This window comes from Erinaceus europaeus, chromosome 6 (assembly GCF_950295315.1).
Source record: "Erinaceus europaeus chromosome 6, mEriEur2.1, whole genome shotgun sequence".
NCBI lineage: Eukaryota > Metazoa > Chordata > Mammalia > Eulipotyphla > Erinaceidae > Erinaceus > Erinaceus europaeus.
Window position 1 is genome coordinate 63,973,465 of NC_080167.1, and position 23,762 is coordinate 63,997,226.

Below are 23,762 nucleotides of genomic sequence, written 5' to 3' on the forward strand. Positions count from 1 at the left end.
AATAAGCAGGGTCACTGGAACATTTATTTTTAAAAAATATTTTATTTACTTATTTATTAATGAGAAAGAGAGAGAAAGAACCAGACATCACTCTGGTACATGTACTGCCAGGAATTGAACTCAGGACCTCATGCTCAAGAGTCCAATGCTTTATCTATTGCACCACCTCCCAGACCAATGCAACAGTTATTAAACATAAATTCAACTATGCAGAATGTAAAGACTAAGCAAAAGATGGAGTCATGAAATATTTAAAACAAGATTGACCCAAATCCAACTTCTACAGATTAAAATTACACCAAATAAGAATAATAGCTAGTTAAATTGATAATTTAACCAAACAGAAAATTAGCAAGGAAATTAGGAAGGTTTTGAATGAATTAACTGACTGGCTGAACCTGCAGACACACATAGCACCTTCCACCTCAAGGACAACAAAAACTTATTCTTCTCCAGTGACATCAAACAACCTCAATGACAGATTACATGCAGGGACACAAAATGAGTCACAACTGAATTTAAGAAGACTGAAGTTCTATCAAACATCTCTTTCTGGGAGTCGGGCATAGTGCAGTGGGTTAAGGGCACGTGGCGCAAAGCGCAAGGCCTGGCATAAGGATCCCGGTTCAAGTTCCCTGGCTCCCTACCTGCAGGGGAGTCGCTTCACAGGTGGTGAAGCAGGTCTGCAGGTATCTATCTCTCTCTCCCCCTCCTCTCTCCATTTCTCTTTGTCCTATCCAACAATGATGACAGCAATAACAACAAGTACAACAACAACAATAAAAAAAGGGCAACAAAAGGGAAAATAAATAAAAACATCTTTTCCTGATTAGTGATATTAAAATTAGAAACCAGTAGCCAATAGAAAGCTGGGGAGGGATCAAAACATGGAGCAAACTGGACAATCGAGAGAAATGGACAACCAAAAACAAATCAAATAGTTATACTTAGTAAGTCAAAGAGAGAGACACGCAAAAATACTAATTTAACCCAAAAGAGGGGAAAGAAAACTGGATGAAAGAGGTAGACCAGAGCTAGACTTCAGTGGAGGAAGCAATCTCATCTGTTCTCAGAAGCTTCTAAGAATAGGCTCTGGTTAGTTGGAGGAAGACAAACCAAAAACAAATCCAAAGTTTGTAAATTCCAACCCATCCACAATATTAGCTACTTACACAGATGGTTTGAAATACACCCCCCCCCCCCCCCCCGTTAAAAGGCAGAGATTTTCAGAATGGATGGGAAAAGCAAGTATGTAAGCTGCTTGCAAGATGCCCACTTTAGTGGTCCAGGAGGTGGCATAGTGAACAAAGCACTGGACTGTAAAGTTCAATCCCCAGCAGCACATGTACCAGAGTGATGTTGGTTTTCATCACCCCCCTCCTCACCTTATTTCTCATGAATAAATAAATTCTTAAAAAAAAAAAAAAAAAAGATGCCCACTTAAAACATAAAGATATTTGGGGGCTGGGCAGTAGTGCTGCAGTTAAGTGCACCTGGCCCAAAGCATACTGACCCTTCACAGGTCTGCAGGTGTCTATCTTTCTTTCCACATCTTCCTTTTCTCTCTCACTTTCTCTGTCCTATCCAACAACGATGACAGCAGTAACAACAACAATAAACAACAAGGGCAACAAAAGGGGAAAAATAGCTTCCAGAAGCAGCAGATTCATAGTGCAGGCACCAAGCCCCAGCAATTAACTCTGGAGGGAGAGGGAGAGGGAGAGGGAGAGGGAGAGGGAGAGGGAGAGGGAGAGGGAGAGGGAGAGGGGGAGGGGGAGAGGGAGAGAGAGAAACACAATCTAAAGATATTTAATGTGGACACACACAGACACACACAATCCAAAGATATTTAACCCAGCCACACCCAAGTTAAGTTCCTGTAACCTGGAGACAGACAGACAGACAGACAGACACACACACACACCTAAAGATATTTAACCTGGCCACACCCAAGTTAAGTTCCTGGCACATGAGCAAGAGTGTTGCTCCTAATCTCTCTTACAAGTGAATGAATGAATAAAATTCATTTTTGATGGGCTAAATGTAAGAAGATAGAAAAAAGGCATAACATGCTAATGTTGATTAAAGAAAGCTAGATTCCCGTATGCCTCTCCCAATCCATATCAAATAATAATGCATCTGCCGATCACAACCTAACCAACACAACGATTGCCATCTCAACATGCTTCACTTCAGACTGTGTCCAGAGACTTCACGTGCGGAATGACAACCCTTCAACTTCATTACTCGGGTGAGACCTTTCCTTTCATAGTATACTCTAATTTCATCTCAGGTGGTTCACTTTCTCACAAAGTCCCAAAACCTAGATATACACCAGTTTCTGTGAGAGAGAGCATATGTTCACACGTATCCATAAACTAATGCAAAATATATACCTGAAAGCAGAAGTACACTAGAGTTTGCAGTGAGTACCCCTCTAACACTTCCTCTCCACTATTCCAAGCTTTGGGCCCATGACTGTTCAACAATTTGTTTGGCTTTGTATGTTAACTCTCTTTTCAGTCACCAGGTTCCAGATGTCATCAGGATGCCGGCCAGGCTTGCCTAGACTGAAGACCCCACCAATGTGTCCTGGAGCTCCGCTTCTCCAGAGACCCACCCTACTAGGGAAAGAGAGAGGCAGACTGGGAGTATGGACCGACCAGTCAACGCCCATGTTCAGCGGGGAAGCAATTACAGAAGCCAGACCTTCTACCTTCTGCAACCCACAATGACCCTGGGTCCATGCTCCCTGAGGGATAGAGAATGGGAAAGCTATCAAGGGAGGGGGTGGGAAATGGAGATTGGGTGGTGGGAATTGTGCGGAATTGTACCCATCCTACCCTATGGTTTTGTTAATTAATCCTTTCTTAAATAAAAAATAATAAAAAAAAGAAAGCTAGGTAGATATTAATACTAAAGTAGATTCCAGAACAAAAACGTTCTCAAGGGAAAAATAGGGTCATTGCATGTAAAAATATTAACTAGTTACCACTCCAAAAGTACTGAAGGAATTAATCAACCAAATAAAGTGCAGTGTGATTTATAATTTTTTTTTTTTCCTAGCACAGGGTAGTGGTTAAACTGTAACTATCAGACTGTAAATCCTGGGGAAGTAGTACATATTTTCCTTTAAAAGATACTCTCCAGAAAACACAAAAGTAAACAAAACAAGTAAATAAAAACAAACAAACAGAAACATGTAAGTGCCCTTTGCAGGAGACTTACTTCTATGGGGGTGGATTCAGATATTTCACGCAGTATCACTATGCAGCGGTTTTGATTTGGCCTTACTTTTTCTCCCTTCTCATCCACTTGGACTAAAGGTAAAGCTGTAAAGAGAAAAGTGATAGCAAAATACAAATATCAGAACAAATCAATTATATGTTCTACTATATATAATACAGAGGCATTCCAAAGATATGTGCTACACTCTATATTGCAAATTACATTTTCAAATCAAAATTTGAAAATTACACTTTCAAATGAATCCTCTATGCTCTATTTCTCAACGTAAAAAAACAAAACAAAAAAAAACATGAAAATTCAAAAGACAAATGCTCTACTAAACGTGACACCATGACAAAGAGATTCTAAACAGCCTAAATGTAGGCTTTCTCTTTTCCCTTTCCACCAGTGTTTGAAGTAACTTTCTGCTTTTAGGAGAGTTGCTATTTGAATGATAGGATTAGCTTCTGCATTCCCCTGCCTGGCTCTCCCATGATGCCACCACATATAACCTGTCAAAGCAAGGTGTCTGCTGTTGGGAAGGAGCCTCATTCAGACCTCCCCAGTGGAGGTGTCTCTACCTCTCTATCAATTTGGTATCCCATCCATGAAAGAAAGTTGTATATAGATTTTGGCCTTGGACCATCAGGCTCACAATTAGGGATTAGAGCTGTCTACCAGCAAGAAGTCACTGCAGGTTCTGCAGTACATGAAAAGAAAATCATATGGAAAAGGTCATGCTAATAAACGAGACAGCTTACAGGACACCTCTCCAGTGAAAACCTGGAACACACTACCAACATTTCTAAATGGAGAGGTACTCTGATATCATGACATGAAAACTCAATATCGCTAATAGGTAAATTCTTCCCCCAAACTGATTGGTAGATGCAATGCCAATAAAAATAACATCAGGTATTTGTGAAAAACAAATTTTGACTAAAATTCACACTGAAATGCAAAATATTTAGAAAAGTCAAAACAAAATCGGAGCTCCAGCACAAGTTATGACTTATAAAGTTCAAGTAACCAGACACTGCAGTGCTGGTGTCAGAACAGACATGTAACCCAGAGATCCAGTGGGAACACTGTGACAACAGTGAAAAGTCAAGCTGTGGAAAAGGAGTTTTCAGAAACAGTGCTAAGACACTGTACCCACAGGTGAAGTAGACCCCTGGGATATACCATGTCAAAAAATGAGCTTAGAATGGATCAAAGAACTAAAAATCAGCTATGAAAACACCTTGAGGGACCTAGGATTAAGCAAAGATTTGCTGAGGTAGGATATCAAAAGTAAGAAATATAGAAGAAAAAAAAAATTCACAACTTGGTTTTCAAAAGACAGTGTCACACTGTCAGGAGTGGGGGGGGGGGGGAAGACACCATAAGAGTGGGACGCTGAATTTGCAAACTATATGTAACAGCTAGCAGGTATCTTAAACCGCATTTGCCTTTGCTCTCAATTCTGACCCGTAGAAAGGCCAGCCTGTGGGGTGGAGATCGAGCACACTAATTGTCAGAACAGACTTCTTGGCACAGGAGGAAAGGAGGCCAGAACACACAGGAGAGGGTGTTCCTCACCTGGCTCCAAAGAAACAGAAATGAAATACACTGCAACTCACCACAAACACAAACAGCAAAACCAAGTAGGGGCAGGGATGGGGATAATCCTGGGAAGAGGACTACTACATACCAGACAGCACTTTGGAAAAGGGAACCTGCCAAACCAGCTCAACAGTGTACTGCCGGCTGACCCAGAGTCCTGGAGGGACTGTCCCCACACCCTTCATACCAATGTTCAGGGTCACCCTGCAAGCCTCAGGAAATGCCCACACTAGGAGGGAGCATGTGCCTAGGTCCCAGCACATTTGGGATTTCTGGGTAAGGTTCTTGTCTTTATGTTGTTTATTATCCACTGGGGCCCTAGGCACACACAATCCCACAACTCCCGACAGAATTACCCTGCCCCAGCCTAAGACAGCAGAACCTTCCCCTTTCTCTATAAAGCCCATGTTTCTCCCAGTCCTGAAATCTAGGGTGAGGCTCACTTTCCTCCATGCTTCTCCCAACCTAATCAACCAGTACCACCTCATCCTGCTTCACTGCGGACTATGTCCAGAGACGTCAGGTGTGGAATGTCGAGTCTTTAGCTTCATTACTCGGGTGAGACCGCTCCTAGCTCACAGGACTCAACTCCATTTCAAGTGGCACATCGCTTAACAAAACCTCAAAACCTAGATATAGACCAGGGCCCATGAGATAGGGCATATGTACATGTTACATGTGTACATAAGTTAGGGGAAAATATATACCTTAAAGAAAAGCACGGGAGTCGGGCTGTAGCGCAGCGGGTTAAGCGCAGGTGGCGCAAAGCACAAGGACCGGCATAAGGATCCTGGTTCGAACCCTGGCTCCCCACCTGCAGGGGAGTCGCTTCACAGGCGGTGAAGCAGGTCTGCAGGTGTCTATCTTTCTCTCCTCCTCTCTGTCTTCCCCTCCTCTCTCCATTTCTCTCTGTCCTATCCAACAACAACAACAATAATAACTACAACAATAAAACAAGAAGGGCAACAAGAGAGAATAAATAAAAATAAAATAAATATTAAAAAAAAAAGAAAAGCACACAGTAATTTGCAGTGAGTCAAGAAATGAAGCAAGAAAGTAGAAAGAACTAAAAAGACACCTTAAGTACCTGATGAAATAGTTTCTACTTAGATGTAAATACCCTCCTCAACTACCTATTACACGTCCCCCAATCACTCCAAAGCTAACTGTGTAAGACAAAGTAAGGACTACAAAAGCTGAATAGGCGCCAAGAGACTGGCAGACTTTAACAACCGATCTAGTCACAGCCAGACCACCCCATCACCTGGGGCCCGATTCAGGGAGCCCTGGGATTCCCACACAGACATGATGGCCTGGACCTCTGGCAGATCCCTTTCGCTGCTGTCACTGGTCACCTCCATCAGGAACAACACAATGGGCCCCCTTTGTGGGCCACTATAGGACCCAATGTGGATCAATAATGGTAGTAGGTTATGTTCCATTCTGCGAAGGGAGGTTGGACAACATACTCTACCTGCTACCCTAGGAAGATGGGTCCGGAAATTAGCGTCGCCTGGAATGTTCCTGGCCGTGACTACAGAACATGAACCCAGACCTACAGGGATGCAGAGGTTACACAGGCTCTTGTGCTAAATATGGGCCCCAGATCAAACCAGTGGGGTTTACAGTTAACAATATTTATATACTCTCCTCCTATTTGGGAGCTACTCTCTTCCCTGATCCAGCTTTCTGGTCCTTTTTCCAGCCATGACATCATCTCTCCAGACAATACCTTGGGTCCACCTGCATGTTAGCTGTCAGGCTCAGGCAAAAACTAGTAAAGTCATGGGCCCTCTGGAATGTACCTAAAACAGACCTGCTAGCTTTTTCCAAAACCCCAATCTTCATCTGCAATATTCATGCCTTTCAGTTCATGATTAATCAACAATTCGTTCTGCATTATATCTTGGCTCTTTTTCAGCCACTAGGTTCCAGATTATACCATGATGCCAACCCGACTTCCTTGGGCAGACGACCCCATCAATGTGTCTTGGAGCCCCACCTCCCCAGATCCCTGCCTCACTAGGGAAAGAGAGACAGGCTGGGAATACGGATAGACCTGCCAATACCCATGTTCAGCGGTGAGGCAGTTACAGAGGCCAGACTTTCCACTTTCTGTGCTCCACAATGATCCTGGGTCCATACTCCCAGAGGGATGAAGAATGAGGAGGCTGTTGAGGGAGGCGACTGAATGTGGAGCTCTAGGGGTACTGGGATGCTCTTTGAGTGATGGAACAGTGCTGTGATGTCTCTTATTCTGTATCATTGTCTGTGGATATGTACCGCTCTTTTTTTATTGTTGTAGTTATTATTTATGTTGTTGTTGTCTTCATTGTTGGATAGGACAGAGAGAAATGGAGAGAGGAAGGGAGACAGAGGGGGTAGAGAAAGACAAGACACCTGCAAACCTGCTTCACCGCTGGTGAAGCGACTCCTCTATGTACCTACCCCTCTTTTCCTATGGTCTTGTCAATGTTTCCATTCTAAAAAAAAAAAAAAAAAAGAAAGAAAGAAAGAAAAGAAGAAAGAAAGAAAAAAAGAGAACAAAGAATTATCCCCCTCTATTTCAATTTTAGACAAACAAGACAATGATACAGAGTAAGAGACATTACAGCACTGTTCTATCATTAAAAGAGCATCCCAATACCATGCATGGTGCTCTAATGTGGTGTCTGGGGCCTGAACCTGAGTCCTTGCACATAGCAAAGTGTGTACTCACTAAACTATCTTCCACGCCCTGCTCCTTTGCTTGACTGCACTGATTCAGTGTACATATAATAGTCCAAGCTTACCAAGTTTACATAGACACTATGTGCAATTGCAATTTAAGAGTATAAATTTCCTTCCTTCCTTCCTTCCTTCACCAGACCACTGCTCAGCTCTGGCTTATGGTACTGCATGAAACTGAACCTGAGCTTAAGCCTCAGGCTTGAGAGTCTCTTTGTATAATCATTATGCTACCTACTACCACCCAGAGTATAAATTCTAGCTAAACAGGGGCTGGGGAGATAGCATAATAGTAATGCAAAAAGATATTCATGCCTGATACTCTAAGCTCCCATATTCAATCCCAAGCACCACCATAAGCCAGAACTGAACAGTCAAAAATGGGGAGTTAGCATAATTAATAATCATGTAAATAAGTCTTTCATGCCTCAGGTTCTGAAGGACTCATAAGTGTTAGGCCCCAATTTGGTTCTTGGTATCACATATGCCAGAGTGATGCTCTGGTTCTCTCACCCAACTCCTTCTCACTAATGTTTTTAAAAATCAGACCCGGGAGTCGGGCTGTAGCGCAGCGGGTTAAGCGCAGGTGGCGCAAAGCACAAGGACCGGCATAAGGATCCCGGTTCGAACCCCGGCTCCCCACCTGCAGGGGAGTCGCTTCACAGGTAGTGAAGCAGGTCTGCAGGTGTCTGTCTTTCTCTCCTCCTCTCTGTCTTCCCCTCCTCTCTCCATTTCTCTCTGTCCTATCCAACAACAACAACAATAATAACTACAACAATAAAGGGCAACAAAAGGGAATAAATAAATAAAATAAATATTTAAAAAAAAAAAAAAAAATCAGACCCAAGGGGGGTCGGGCAGTAGCACAGCAGGTTAAGCGCACGTGGAGCAAAGCACAAGGACTGGTGTAAGGATCCCAGTTCCAGCCCCGGCTCCCCAACTGCAGGGGAGTCGCTTCACAGGTGGTGAAGCAGATCTGTGGGTGTCTATTTTTCTCTTCTCCTCTCTGTCTTCCCTTCCTCTCTCGATTTCTCTCTGTCCTATCCAACAACGAACGACATCAACAACAATAACCACAACAAGGCTACAACAAGGGTAACAAAAGAGGAAAAAAAAAAAAATCAGACCCAGATGACACATCTCAATTTCAACTCTGCCCAAGTCCTCTGTCCTGTCACAGTTCTGTTGAACTCAAGAGCTTCAGTCCCATTCATGTTTTTAAAGGCACACTGTACTTCTTAATCATGAGAATTATTGTCTGATTTATATGCTCCTAAATTTTATGTAAATGGTGTCATCTTGCACACTTATCTTTATAGACAACACTGAGTTTAAAATGTGGTTTAGTTGGGAGTCGGGCAGTAGCTCAGCAGGTTAAGCGCAGGTGGCGCAAAGTGCAAGGACTGGCATAAGGATCTCAGTTTGAGCCCCCGGCTCCCCACCTGTAGGGGAGTTACTTCACAAGCAGTGAAGCAGGTCTGCAGGTGTCTATCTTTCTCTCCACCCTGTCTCTCCCCCCCATTTCTCTCTGTCCTATCCAACAACAATAACACCAGTAACAACACCAATAATAACAACAATGGCAACAAAAGTGAATAAATATTAAAAAAAAATTTTTTTAATGTATTTTTGTTGGCAAATGTCAGCCTGAACAGCTAAAATGTACGGTGTGCCCCATCATGAAGCACTTATTCACACACTGCTAAGTATTTGGGTCTTTTTTCTTCCCCATTAGCAATTTCAATTACATTAAATGTAAAAGCAAGGCATTTGAATGACATGCACCACGATATAAACAGCCTGCAGTTTTTTTTTTTCTGCAGCTGGGGAACTGGAGTGGTCCTAGCATAGATAGGAAATCAGGTTACCCCCACCTTCCAATCCCTGGATCTTCTTCATGAAAACCATAAATAATAAAAGACCTGACACCACCATCCTCAAACAAACAAACCCCAGCAGCTTACAAATATAATTTACAACACTCTAGCTTCTGGGATTTTTCTGTTTTTGCCACCAGGGTTATTGCTGGCGGCTGGGGCTAACACAATGAAATCTACCACTTCTGGTGGCAATTTTTTCCTTTTGTTTCCACTTTTTTTTTTTTAACAGGACAGAGAGAAATCAGAAGTAGATGAGATAGAAGGAGTAAGAGAAGAGAGACACAATGCAGACCTGCTTTACTGACCGTGAAGCAGGCCCCCTGCACGTGGTGAGAGGGGACTCGAACCCAAGTCCTCGAACTTGATCCTATGTGTGCTTAACCAGGTGCTCCACTGTCCGGCCCTCATTTCTTGGAATATTTAAATGAAAATGAAAAGCTCTCATAAGTACAGTACACATCAGGCTCTGCTGGGAACTGGGGGTGGGTAATTTCAACAGGAGCTCTGCTCACAGAAGCTCCGCATCCTCAACAGACCCACAGTCAACACACTAACATGATAACTGAGCTCTGTTCAGAGGGGCTATGATGTGTGCACACTGATTCTGTCCAAACACTGAGAGAACAGAGAAAACTGAACACTAGTGAATACAGTGCATGGAAGGTAACACTGCAGCTCAAGAAAACCCCAAATACAGAGCTGGTGACAGTCAGATGGAGCTGGGGCAGAAAAAGAGAGTGATAGGTTAGCACAGCAGGTTATGTGCACATGGTGTAAAGCGCAAGGACTGGCATAAGGATCCCGGTTCGAACCCCAGTTCCCCATCTGTAGGGAGGTTGCTTTACAAGCAGTGAAACAGGTCTGCAGGTATCTATCTTTCTCCCCCCCATTCCCTCCTTTCTCAATTTTTCTCTGTCCTATCCAACAACAATAATAGCAATAATAACAACAACAGAAATGGAGGGAGGGAAAGGCCTCCAGGAGCAGTGGATTCGTAGTGCAGGCACCGTGCCCCAGCGATAACCCTGGAGGGGAACGAAAAGAAGAAAGGAAAGGGAGGGAAAGGGGAGGGAGGGAAGGAAGAGAGCAATTCTAAAGCAGGACACATCATCCGCAGAGGAAACCATCCAGTGGGGTGCGCTAGCAGGGATGTCTGAACCTGGGGTCCTCAAGACAAGCAAAGGCTGATGTAAAGTGGCTCTAGATGTCACTGCCTTTATAACTGGATTAATTGGAACCAAATTCAAGTTTTTGCTCTAAATGAACTAAACATGAAGGTATGAACATCAGGATTCAAACTTTATGAATTAAGTTTGTCTCAATAAATTGCAACATTAAACATCTGCATATAACAGAAAAATGCAGGAGTCTAGACTGATGAGTAGAAAACCTCACTAAGTTCTGAGACAGGCACCCATATACTCTTGTTGGAGTACTGAGTCACACCCACAGAAACAGCAAGTCCTCATAACTGCCAGCACACAGCTAAGCCATAGCAGTGCTAGGAAAAGTCAGGCTATGTCAAGAGACAGAGAGAGGGCGAGCACTGAACCAGGCAAGGCGCTGTCCCATCGATGGAAATACACAGGCAGGCTGTTCTTTGTGAAGAAGGGCAAAGCGGTCTGGGGGAGAGATGATCCACTTGCTATTGCAGCCCTCTTATAAAAGGGGAATTTTAGAATTAAAAACATTCACATAAAAGGAAATCCAAGACATGTGCACTTAATTTGAAACTAACCCTGTGAGTTCATGTGGGACAAAAAGGGAGGTAGAGGTGCTGCCATGGGCAGGAGGAGCTGGGGTGCAGTATCCCATTCCTGGGCACTCCACTTTACAGTTCACCCTGCCAATCATGTCTCATAAAGCAGTTCTGACTTTTTAAATACAATAGGCTTCAGAAGCCTGTCTGCAGAGCAAAGTAGGACAGCAGCAAAGAAACTTCTATAGGAGCAGGTAACACTTTTGAAATCCCATGCTCTCACCCCTGCAGGTCTCTGAGATAATGGCTGGATCTTCTCAGAGGCTGACAAATGTCCAAGGAAAAATTCATTCAAGATATCCTTTCAAGGGATGATGCAGTAGCACTGCACCAGAACTTCAACAGGAGGATGAAATCTGGGATTTGGCTTTCGTGGCTACACTAATGAAATGCATTCTACTTTCCCTTAAATACAACTCTAAGCTTTCTTCTGCCAATGTCACATCTCTCCTTAGCCTCTCTACTAGCCTTCATGGCCATCCTACCACCTAGGGTGCAGCCAACGTGGTGGACATCCAAATGTAAAGCCGTAAAGTGAGGACCTGTGTGGCCATTGAGAACCTCAAACCTAGTGGGTATGAAACCGAGAGTCTGCACTGGCCATCCTGAGTGTGGGTACTTACACCTCAGCACCTCCACGATCAGGTCCATGTCGGTACTGAGCTTCTTGATGTGGTCCAGATTAGCCACTGTGGTGATTGGCACATACTGGTCACTGTCCATCTGAGATATGAGATACATGTCACTGGCAAGGTTCTCCCTGCAGAAACAAGACCGGCCCGTTCAATGAGTTCTTGAAGAAAGCAGCATCAGAGGATGAGTGCGGCATGCCATTCTCCAGAGCTAAGCACACGCCCATCTGTCCTCTATCTGACCTCGGGGATTGTTTATAGACATTTGGGGAGGCAGAGAGCAGAAGCACACTGCATACTGTACAATCACAATTAATGAGTAGGTAATCCTTTGGAAGTGAATTCAGAGCTTATCTTTGTTCTAAACATGTTTGAGTAGCTTATATAAAGGCAAACAACAATTCTCTTTGATGAGGAAATCCAGCTGAAGGAAGAAGGAAGTCAGAAACATGTGCCGAGGCCAGGAAAGGTGGGAACCGACACCTGCAGAAAGACCGCAGGTCCAACCCTCACTTCCCAGCACCCCCCCCCCATTTCAACCAGGATAAAAAAGGACAACACGGGGGCTGGGCAGTGGTGCACCCAGTTAAGTGTACACGTTACCCTGTGTGATAGGCTGGAATTGAGGTCCTGCTCCCCACCTATAGGGTAGACACCCTAGGAACTTCACGCAGGTCTGCAAGTGTCTCTCTTTCTCCTTATTCAACCCCTCCCCCAATTTCTCTCTGTCCTATCAAAAACATCATCAGCAACAATAAAAGCCCCAGCAAGAACCCTGGTGGCAATAAAGTAAATTGGTTGATTAAAAAGAACACTTGGATGGCATGATCACAGAGCACAAGGCAACCACAGGCAATGCGATTTAGGAGAGAAATGTTGCCTGTCATGCTGACCCATGTGAACGACGCCCTGACAGAACATCTCAGTGCTGCACACAATCAGGGACTGCTTAAGGAATCGCGGTCTGTGTCAAGCAGGACTATGGTACCAAAGACATAGGGGATCATGAATGGGTTAGACAAGGTTTCTGATCAGCTCCCAGCATTGTTCTGCTAAAGCTTGTCATCGTGCAGCACTGCTGTGCTCTACCTTGTGCAGAAATGAGGTGTTGTGGCACACTTGTCACAGTCCAAGGCAGTCTTCAGACCTCTGTGAAAGCCAATCAAGCCAGAGAAAATCCCAGGAAAAGTGCCACTGCTGACAGCAAGATTCACAAAAATCCATCCATTATCTGCCTTATAAAGGTAAGTCATCTAAGATAGCTAGCTAAAACATGAGTGCTATGACAATCTGCTCCCAAATAGGTCCAGCATGTTTTGAGAAATGGTACCAGAAATCTGCTCTTAAACTTGGGGTGCCAAGTGGGAACAGTGACAGGGAGCATGGAGTTCAGCTCCCCAGGAAACCAAGGTGATGCCTACTCAACCACCCACATGTCCCACAGGCAGACAGATACCAAGAGATGCTCTCACATACACACGCTCCTCACAAGTAAAGCAACACAAAGACGCACAGCACCACCACCCTCACCTAGACAGGCAGAATTCCAATGTCTTTTTAAGCACTTCTCGGGGGTCTTCTGGGTTTTCGGGTTGAGACTCATTCCCTCCTGTGTAAAAGAAATGATCAACTCAAGAACAAAGGTAACATTTTTTCAGTTGATTTAATACAAGTCTAATGTCTTGAATATACATATGAATATTTCTACAAATATTGTAAAGATGTTATTTTATCTGCTAACAAAGGAAATCACATGCAAAATACAAAAAAATCTCCTTCTTCCCCCAAAATAAAACAGCTGTTTTAGAGGCTGTCAAAGTTATAGGTAAGAGAGGTAAAAAGCCACCAAAGGAGGACATCAAAGAGACAATCTGAAGAGGAAACAGAGGTACATAGTACAGCCCAGGCAATCTTCAACAAATCAGGACAGAAAATCTGTCTGTTTCACATAGCAATTTGACAAAAGCTACCTCTCCAGCAGTACGGATGAACTTGGTGAAACTGAAAATTGGTAATGGAAGGCCAGTGGCAACAGCTTTGCACTTTAAGTATAAAGTCTCAAAAATGGAGGTTCATGCAATGGCACACCTGGTAAGTGTGCCATGTGCAAGGACCTGGGTTCAAGCCACTGGTCTCCACCTTCATGGAGGAAGCTTTGTGAACAGTGAAGCAGTGCTGCAGGTACCTCTCTTGCCTCTCTCACACTCTTAACTGCCCCCTCTCCTCTCAATTTCTCTCTATCTATAAAAGAAAGAGAGAAAGGAAGGGCAGGAGTGAGGGAAGGATGGGAGGTAGGGAGGGAAAGAAGAAAAAGAAAATAGTCACTGGGAGTGGTAGAATCTTTGTATAGGAACTGAAAACCAGCCTTTTTGCCCTAATGGGGGAAAAAAAATTCGAGAGGTTGATCCTCAGCATCACACTTGCCAGATGATACTCTGGTTCTCTATCTCATGTTAATTATCAATTTTTTAAAAAATAAATACAAGACTTTTAAAAATGGTGATGGTCCTTGAAACCACAAGCAAACCTCCCCCTTCAAGAAAGGCTGCTCCTCTCCGTGCACTGCATTCATATCTCGTCCCAGCTAGAACCCTGGCCCTGCTGTTGACAATGTCAATTGCTGCAGCCACTATAGGTAACAGTGCAGAGGTCCCTGAACAACTGGAGGGAAGGGGTGTAGTACACATCTCACCGGGAAGGATACCTGTTTGCTGATACCTGGTTCCACCCAGGTTCTATCTAGCCTGACCCTCACCACTGGGATGTTTCTCCCTTTCTGTTTCTCTCTATCTGAAAAACTTGTCCTGGATTGGTAATGCCCCAATGACAATAACAGAAAAATGCAAACAACCATGGTGCAGGAGGTGGGACAATGGAAAAAGCACTAGACTTGCCAAGCACTGAATCCTGAACTTAGATTCCCAGTATCACATTTATCAGAGTGATAAAATCACCTCCAAACTTCCCATAACCCCAACCCCTCCACTCAGTGGATGTTGTGACTGCAGGACGTAGAGGGTTGTGTGCCTACTTGCCTGATGTGGGCCCATGCAGTCTGGGATGCTGGGGACCAAGCTATCTGCCTCCTCTCTAAACTCCCCCACCCCCGAAAAAAATCTCTTGGTTCTATCAAATAAAATAGAAGGGAGAAGGGGGGATATTGGCCGGGAGCTGTGGATTGATAGTGCTGACACTGAGTCACAGCGATAACCCTGGCGACATTCCAATGCTGGGCATATGTTTAGATAAGATGAAAGCAGAGATACCTGGGATCTCAGGACCACTACAGCACTGCTTACAGTGGCCAAGACACAGAAACAACTTAAGAGCCTGTCGATGGATAAAGAAAATGGCATAAACTGGATGGTTATTTGCCAAACAAAGAAGGAAGGGAGTCTTGCCATTGCAGCCACATGCATGAGCCTGGAGAGTTAGTGAAATACAAGTTACCTCAGAGACCACACGTTCTCACTTACATGTGGAATCTGAAGTAGCCAGCTGCACAGGGCCCAGGGGGGAGTGGGTACAGACTGCTGTCTTACACTGGAGTACATCTGGGAGGGGGTGTACAGCATAGGGACTGAGGGACAGTATTAGGCATGTCAACATATCAACATATCTGCTGAAGTAATGCAGATGAAGAGACAGCAGAGCATTTTCTTTCAGACTGACAAACATCGAGCAATCTAGAGTCCTATACAGAGCAAAACTGAGTGTGAAATAAAGCTGTTCTCAGACACAGGAGAGCTGACAGCACAGCAGGAAGAGGTGGAGACTACAAAAAGAAATATGAGGAGTGACCGCACGGGGATGAAGAGCACTGAGGGGAGAGTCACACAGACAAGGGAGTTTAACAGTCTCCAATAAAAGTAGAGAAGGCTGCTTGTTGAGACTAGAACAAAAAGCCAAACACACACTACGCCCTGCACTCGTGGAGCACAGTAAACAAAGATACCTGAGGCACCCCCAACAACCAGAGAACACACACAGGACGGAGTGGTGCCGGGTTATGACCAGCATGTAAAATAAGCACCCTGGGCACTCACGGACACAATTCTACAATCAAATAAATAAATAAATGAAGAGACAAACCCAGATGTGAAAATGCCGAAGGTCTGGCAGAGGTGAGGGCTCTTGGGAACCTTATGGAAGACAATTGGTTGGGACACCTGATTAGCAAGTGCTGTCAAAGACCAGGTCCACATTCAACGACAGGAAACACAGTCACGTTCTAAGTGAAAACAGCACCTGAATTCTGTGGTCTTCCTGCTCCCAGCAGTATGTCAGTGTCCAGATGAGAAATGCCTTAAATCCTCATGATAGAGCATTGTAGACAGCAACTGACCACAACTTCCCAAAAGTACATGCAAAAGTCTGAAAACCCGTCAACACCAGCCCAATACCGGTGATGTTCGGTGGTGATCAGGCCAGTACAAATGTCAGCTCTGGAGCCAAGACACAGGATGCCTGGTCTGTGGGAACAACTATCTTCCATCTTTCCGCCTAAATCAAGCAGCAAGATGACGGGACCATGCCCACCAGTACCTTTTTCTATAAATACCTCTAAACACAGCATGCAAGACAGCAATCCCAAGACTTCAAAAGTTTCTTTAGTGAGACTCAACAAACTTAGCTAAATCTAAAATGACTGTGTGTTGCTAAAGAAAAAGACACAGGCAGGCTAGAGGTCAAAGGATAGAAGATCGGCCATATTAACACTGGTCGAGAGCTGAAGAGATCTGATTAATATCCCACAAAGGAAATTACCCAGGAAAGGTCATTTCATAGTGAGAGGCCACAACCCTTGTCAGCTCCAAAATGTGTGACACAAAACAGGATAAAGACAAACCCAAAAGCTGGTCAGGTCAACTTCCATCACAGACTCTAGAAAAAGGACAAATTAAATCCAAGTTATCCAGAAGAAAATACTCTTTAAAATTCAGGAGAAAAACCAACACAGAAGGAGAAAAGCACTTGCGGAAATCCAGTGACACCAATGACAGTGTTTGTTTGACATCAAAGTTCAGGCCCCTGCTCCTCATCCCTTAAGTCCCCCCCCCCAATTCCAAATGTCCACCGTGGAGGGAAAAGCGTAGATGACCAAAGACAAGGGCTGTGAGAGTTAAAGAGAGGAGGTGCAAGGCAGGGGAGAGACAGTGTGATGGTTTTTCAAAAAAAAAATTTTCATGCCTGGGGCACCAAAAGTTCCAGAACTACCATAATCCACACCTTAGCAGTGCCCTTGAAAATAAAAAAAAAAAAAAAAAAAAAAAACTGGGGTGGGAGTGCTGGAGAGACAGCATAATGATTCTGCAAAAAAGACTCTCCTGTCTGAGGCTCCAAGGTTCCAGGTACAATCTCCAGCACCCAGAATCACCATCAGCCAGAGCTGTGCAGTGCTCTGGTAAACCAAAACAAACCAAATCTAAACAAACAACACACATAAGAGGAGGTGCTTGGATGTTGATAGGCAGGAGGCACCCAGCCACTCCACGCTCTGTAGCCAATGCCCCAAGCTGACACCTGCAGGATAACATCACCTTCCTGCCTGTGTACTATTTGGTTTCCTTCCTCTAGCCAGCCACTCTTTTTTTTTTTTTTTTTTAATATTTATTTCCTTTTGTTGCCCTTGTTGTTTTATTGTTGTAGTTACTGATGTCATCGTTGTTGGATAGGACAGAGAGAAATGGAGAAAGAAGGGGAAAACAGAGAGGGGGAAAGACAGACACCTGCTTCACCACTTGTGAAGCGATTCCCCTGCAGGTGGGGAGCCGGGGCTCGAACTGGGATCCTTACGCCGGTCCTTGCACTTTGCATGACATGCGCTTAACCCGCTGCGCTACCGCCCGACTCCCTAGCCAGCCACTCTTTATACATCAAAATCTATCTTCCCCACACCCTTGTGTCCCCAGAGTTCACTGCCTCAGCACAGGAAATGGAGTTCTATGTCCACAGTGCTCACTGCCTCCTCACTCAGAATGGAGTTCTCCAATGCGACCCTCCAAGCTTCGGTCAGCCTCTTCTCCACACAACCCTTCAGTCCACCTCTCAACCCCAGTCACCTGCTATCAGTGCCACCACCCGTCTCGTCTTCTGGAGTTAACTGGCACTGCACCACAGTGGGTCTTTGGCTTCTCAATAAATGGGACTCCCCTCAGGAACTGCCCAAACCATAAATTCCCTGTGAACCTTTCCCAAGGCAAACTCATTTATATCCACAGAGTGAGAATCCACGCACAGAAAGCAATCAAAGCACACTGTTTAGCAAGAGACAGATAAACTGAAATGTTAAAATCAACAGGAAACCTAACCCTCTGCATGAAAAGGAGCAACGAAACAGCTGTACCTGTCTCGCAGTTCTCAGGCGGAGAGTCATACTCAGAGTGTTCCGGGGCCAAAGTGCTCATGCCTGTCTGGTCCAACTCCTGCAAATCTGATGACAGGGCTGCATTCTCACGGCTTCTGTCCCCCTCGGCATCTGCGTCCACCCCTACAATGAGCAAGGTAACCCCAAACAGGGTTAGAAGAACCACAATGCATCCCTAGTCACTCTTAAAGCTGGAGTGTTAGCAAACCAACTGAGAGCACAGTTGTCCCTGTGGGTGCAAGTGTCACTCACCATCCTGGCCCAGGCGCGTGCTCCGGCCGGCCAGGTCCTCCCAGGATGCGCTCACGCCGCCATCCGCGGCACTACCAACATCCAGGTGGGACATGTGAGTCCCCCATACTTTCGCATTAGGGTTTAACTCTGAAACCTTGCCTGTTGGGACCTAGGGAAAAAATACATATTAAACATCTGTAAAGAAACTGCGATGAAATACAATTTTACTTATTTAGTAAAAATGCATTAAAAGAAAGAGAATTAGGGTAAACGACCACCTATTTGCACATCCTTTTGGATGCAGCTGGATTCACATACAAAGGAAGCTGACACTCTCCTCTCCTCTCGATCTTTCTTTTCCCTATCTCTCTTCCCTATCTTTCTTCTCTCTTCTGTTCTCTTGATCTCACTCTCTTTTTCCTCTTCTCTCTCTCCCCTGCTTTCTCTTTTCCCTATCTCTCTTCTCTCTATTAAAAAAAATGATAATAATAAAAGAAAGTTGACACAAATCAGTATGTTCAGAACACCAGTAAATTTTCCACTAGATTCTCTACGATGAGCAAGGCCCTTGGGGGGTAAATGGTGAGCCCATACCTTTGCAGTCCCAGACTACCTAGAATACACTGCATGGACAGGCTGATAAGGAGAGAATGGAGCTGGCACAATCTGAACACTTCAGGGGCTCAGAGAAGTGGAGGACGCAGAAAATGGAAGTTCCTCAGGACAAGCTTCTGAGTTCTCTGGGCCTGCTCTTCTCTAGTTCCTTCTCTAGTTCTAGTCTCCTGCAGCTCCCTCCCACTGTCCTCTGCTCCACAAGCCCCTCCCCTTGCTCACACTTCCTTCTCATTGCTGAGGTCTCTTTTCTAACCCTGATTACAAACTGGACTGGTTCTAGGTCGCCAGGAGAATCAGTGTCCCGGGACTAGCAACTGGCTCCAGGCCTCCAGGAGAACCAAAGTCTCGGCACTGGCTTTTGCCAGTGCGCCCCAAATGTGGCTCCAGGTCTGCAATGGCAAACCTAGTCCAGTGATCTGTTATTTCCCAGGCACCGTAGAGGGGACAAGCTTGGAGGGGGGGTGTTGAGCGTCCTAGTTCCAGCTGTCGTCCACCGGTGCCTGACATGCAGGCACTGGAGCTGGGAGCAGACTCTTGTCACATCCCAGCAGAGCAGGCTCCATTCAAATGCATGTTTCCAAGAACAGGCATGAACATCTGAGCCTCATCGCTCTCTGTACTATTACCAATCATTTTTCTTGCCTAATGTAACCAAAAGTCACTAAACTTTCTTTTTTTTTATATATTTATTTTATTTATTTATTCCCTTTTGTTGCCCTTGTTGTTTTGTTGTAGTTATTATTGTTGTTGTCGTTGTTGGATAGGACAGAGAGAAATGGAGAGAGGAGGGGAAGACAGAGAGGAGGAGAGAAAGATAGACACCTGCAGACCTGCTTCAACGCCTGTGAAGCGACTCCCCTGCAGGTGGGGAGCCGGGGTTCGAACCGGGATCCTTATGCCGGTGCTTGTGCTTTGTGCCACCTGCGCTTAACCCGCTGCGCTACAGCCCGACTCCCGTCACTAAACTTTCGGGAGAGCAAACAGACTGTTATCACAAGGATGCCCTCAGTTATATCCAACAGTGCTGCTCTGAGAACTAGATTAACTTCCAGCTCGTGGTGTGTTTGCGTATCACAAGCTTCTAGAATGAAACTAAAAAGAATTCACTGCAAATTCTCTTTCAAGAGTTCTTCCCAAGTGTGCAAGCAGGTCTGAGATCAGGGGTCTGAATGGAAGGACAGAGAAGCAAGACTTCAGAGCCACTGCAACAAGGCACTTGCCTGAGTGAGCTACACATGACAGAGGGAACAGCACAGGTTCCAACTCACCTCAACTCTGCAAGACTGACCTTCAAGAACAGCTATCAGCATTCAGTGGGCCAAATGCTTGTTTTGCCCCCAGAAGGGCACAGACAGAAGGCCTTCCAAGCCATCAGGCAATGCTCATCAGCAAATGTCCTGGCCACACTGTGCCTTGGGCAGTTCAGGGCTGTTACAAGAGGTGGACATGGAGTCTCAGATGCCCAGCACATGAACTGGACTCCTATTCTCCAATGTGGAGACAGGTATGTGAATGTGGCAGCCTATCACCATCTAGTATAAACCTGGCATAAGCCTGGATGCTGCTGTGAAGAAACCTTCGTTAAATTCAAATGAAAAACACAACAGCCCAGGAGGTGGTGCTCTAGTTAAGAACTGGATTCTCTTTGGTCAAGAATTTGTTTGGCTTTGTATGTTAACTCTCTTTTCAGCCACCAGGTTCCAGATGCTAGCATGATGTCGACCAGACTTCCCTGGACAGACAACCCCACCAATGTGTCCTGGAGCTCCGCTTCCCCAGAGCCCTTCCCCACTAGGGAAAGAGAGAGGCTAGGAGTATGGATCGACCTGTCAACGCCCATGTTCAGCGGAGAAGCAATTACAGAAGCCAGACCTTCCACCTTCTGCACCCACAATGACCTTGGGTCCACACTCCCAGAGGGATAGAGAATAGGAAAGCTATCAGGGGAGGGGACGGGATACAGAGTTCTGGTGGTGGGAACTATGCAAAGTTGTACCCCTCTTATCCTATGGTTTTGTCAGTTTCCTTTTTATAAATAAGAAATTTAAAAAAGAACTGGATTCTCAAGCACTACATCCTGAGTTTGGATCCTCACTCAGCATCACATGTACCCAGAGTGATGCTCTGGTTCATTCTCTCTCATTAATAGGTAAACTGAAAATTTTAAATGTAGATAAATAAAAAGCAAGCAGAATAGAAGACTAGCATCTAGGGAAGGGTAGTAAGAATGGATAAAACATACTTACTAACTGTCCGCCTCTACTCTGCCATGTCCAAAGGATGGCATCTTCAGTCATCAGGGGCAGATAAAGAGGGTTTTCTGTCCAGAAGGAAGTGGACACCCAGCCCTGCAGATCACCCTGTGGGACCTTACCACAAGTGCACTCACTTCCTGCTGGGTCTTCCCCAATGACATTCGTCCAGGGACAGCCCACCTGATATCCACAACCAGCAGCCATTCTTTCAGAAAACGTCTGACTAGCCAAGCAGCCCACTGCGCAGTGGGAAAGTTCATCCAAGGGCTGGGAAGAGAGTTGTTCTGGGAGGCATCCTAAGCACCTTTCTGAAAGACTTTCAGATAAGCTGAGGGCCCCTTCTGGGAGTGGTACAGCCCTCCCAACAGGTCCTGGGCTGACGGGCAGTCCCTGTGGCACAGGGCAAAGCACTGCACGCCTGTCCTCTGGGACAGAGCCATCACCAGGCAAGAAGGAACACCCACTGGCAGTCCTGCTTAGCTCCATTTCCCCAAAAATCACCTTTGAACTTTCCATAACCCCCACCCCTAGGCTCAAAGTGGGTGCTGCTACTGCAGGATGGAGAGGGTGTGCGTGTCCACTCGCCTCATGTGGGCCCATGTAGTCCGGAGTGCGGGGGCCCACGCCGACAGTCTCCAAGCAGAGTCTCTCTCCCTGGCTGGTCAGCACCGGCACACTCACCCCTAGCACATCATCACCAAAGGCAGCAGAAACTTCTTCAGCCAGTTTGGAGGAAACCTGTTTCCCGCTTGGATTTTCCCCGTTGCTACTACAGTCACTTGCCCCTCCTTCTGCTTCTTGTGCCTCTGAAATCAAACTGCTGCTGGCAGGTGCCAGACTCAGATGCCCATGTCTGCAGTCACCCGCTCTATGGGTCTCATCATTTTGCTCTATATCGTCTGTTTCAAAATCAGGGGATCGGGTTGTACTAGAACTAGCAGGAGCCAGTTGTTCCTGTCGGGACACCACCCTACATTTTAATGTGTCTGCTTCCCAGTCCAAGCCTGTCTGAAAGTTTGATGAGGCATGTTCGGGGTTGTGCCCAACAGTGTCTCTGTGACCCTGCGGCTTGTGCTCAGCATTCTCTAATCTCTGAGGGCCGCTCCCTGACCCTGTGACACACGTTTCATTTCCTGTCTTGGGACTTGGGTCTGTTTCACTTTCTTCTTCCGTGCAGGTGAAAAGAACTGTGGAGAAGTTACTCTTCAGACATCTGCAGTCATTAAGAGACTTGCCACCTGGGGGCACTTCCTGCAAACGTCTTCGTTCTACTTCTGCCTCTCGAACATCCTGTGTGACATCACAGAGGTGTGCCTGGGTCTTGCGTGACCCAGCATCTGCCCAAAGAGCCATCTGACAGGAAGAGTTCCATTGAAAAGGCCTCTTACTATCAGCCCTGCCTACAAACATATTCACTGTCTCCTCCTGGTAAGATGAACTACCTTTGGGTTGCAAAGTGTATCTTCCATTGTTTACAAGGTGGGGGCATGTAGTACCCAGGCTGCATCCATGCAGCTGATCCTTTACCACTGTTGGGCCCGGGAACGGCTGAGGAGTGAGGGCATCAGTAAGTCTGTTAGGAGGATTGACAGCAGGCAGACACTTCCTTTGGAAGCTCACTGGGTCTCTACATCTTTCTGAACTCAAGTGGATGCTCTCCAGACTCAGGGGAAGGGGATCACCGTGTGTGCTGCTGGAATCTAAGTGGACCTGGCCTGGGACCTGCAGTGGTGTGGTGGAGCCGTTTCCTCCTCTCCCCTCTGGGCTCACATGCTCATCCATACTGACTGGCAAAGCCCCAGACTCACCACTTCTCCCCACACCTGGGATGCTGTTTGTTAAGTAAGCACACGGCTTGCCCATGGGACCAGCTTGTCTGGAAGGCTCCCTTTCCTTAGGAAGGGCATTCACATACTTTGGTGAGTCACTGCTTGTGTGAATATTTGATTCTGGGAGCAAGTCAGCATTGCACAATACACGGCGTTCAGGGGAGTCTTTGGGGAACCTGGTGTGTGCACCTGCCTGAAGGGTCTCAGACTGCATGCCACCCGTGTTTGCTTGGCAGGGTGGGTCACAGGCAGTCAGAAGTTCAGAACTGGACTCAGCTTCCTCACTGAAAACTTCCTTCTTCTCACCGGGACCCAAAGTGCCTTGTGGGGGCAGCCCTTGGTGTGACGCCTCTAACTCCCCTGGCCCAGGAGCAGGGTTATCTGGTGACCAGGTGCCCCCAACAGCTGAACGACACTCTGGCACGGCAGCTGTTTCCCACACACACACACATGGCGCGTCCCCAGCAGCCAGGCAGTCATCATCCACAACACAGATACTATAGAACTCGCGCTCTGGGGAGGCCCTGGCAGGTTTGTGATCAGCCCAAGCAGGCATTTCATCCTTCATCTCCCTGGCAGATATGCCCAAAGCTCTCTTGTAGTTTTTACTCCTGACCAGAGCCTCTGCTGT

The 23,762-nt window shown here is 45.9% G+C and overlaps 1 protein-coding gene across 9 annotated transcripts in view; it reads right to left on the reverse strand.

Moving 5' to 3' along the window:
* LARP4B (La ribonucleoprotein 4B) overlaps window positions 1-23,762 on the reverse strand; it is an 80,193-nt gene that overhangs the window by 19,557 nt on the left and 36,874 nt on the right. For 5 of the 9 annotated variants that reach the window (XM_060192379.1, XM_060192378.1, XM_060192377.1 and 2 more), the window contains exons 4-9: window positions 21,294-22,592; window positions 18,451-18,601; window positions 18,178-18,321; window positions 13,362-13,440; window positions 11,823-11,959; window positions 3,229-3,332 (exon numbers count right to left, since the gene is read on the reverse strand). In XM_060192379.1, coding sequence (XP_060048362.1) covers window positions 3,229-3,332; window positions 11,823-11,959; window positions 13,362-13,440; window positions 18,178-18,321; window positions 18,451-18,601; window positions 21,294-22,592 — 1,914 coding nt within the window. The remainder of the gene's footprint in view (window positions 1-3,228; window positions 3,333-11,822; window positions 11,960-13,361; window positions 13,441-18,177; window positions 18,322-18,450; window positions 18,602-21,293; window positions 22,593-23,762) is intronic. The other 4 variants (XM_060192381.1, XM_060192383.1, XM_060192380.1 and 1 more) reach the window with 1 other exon arrangement.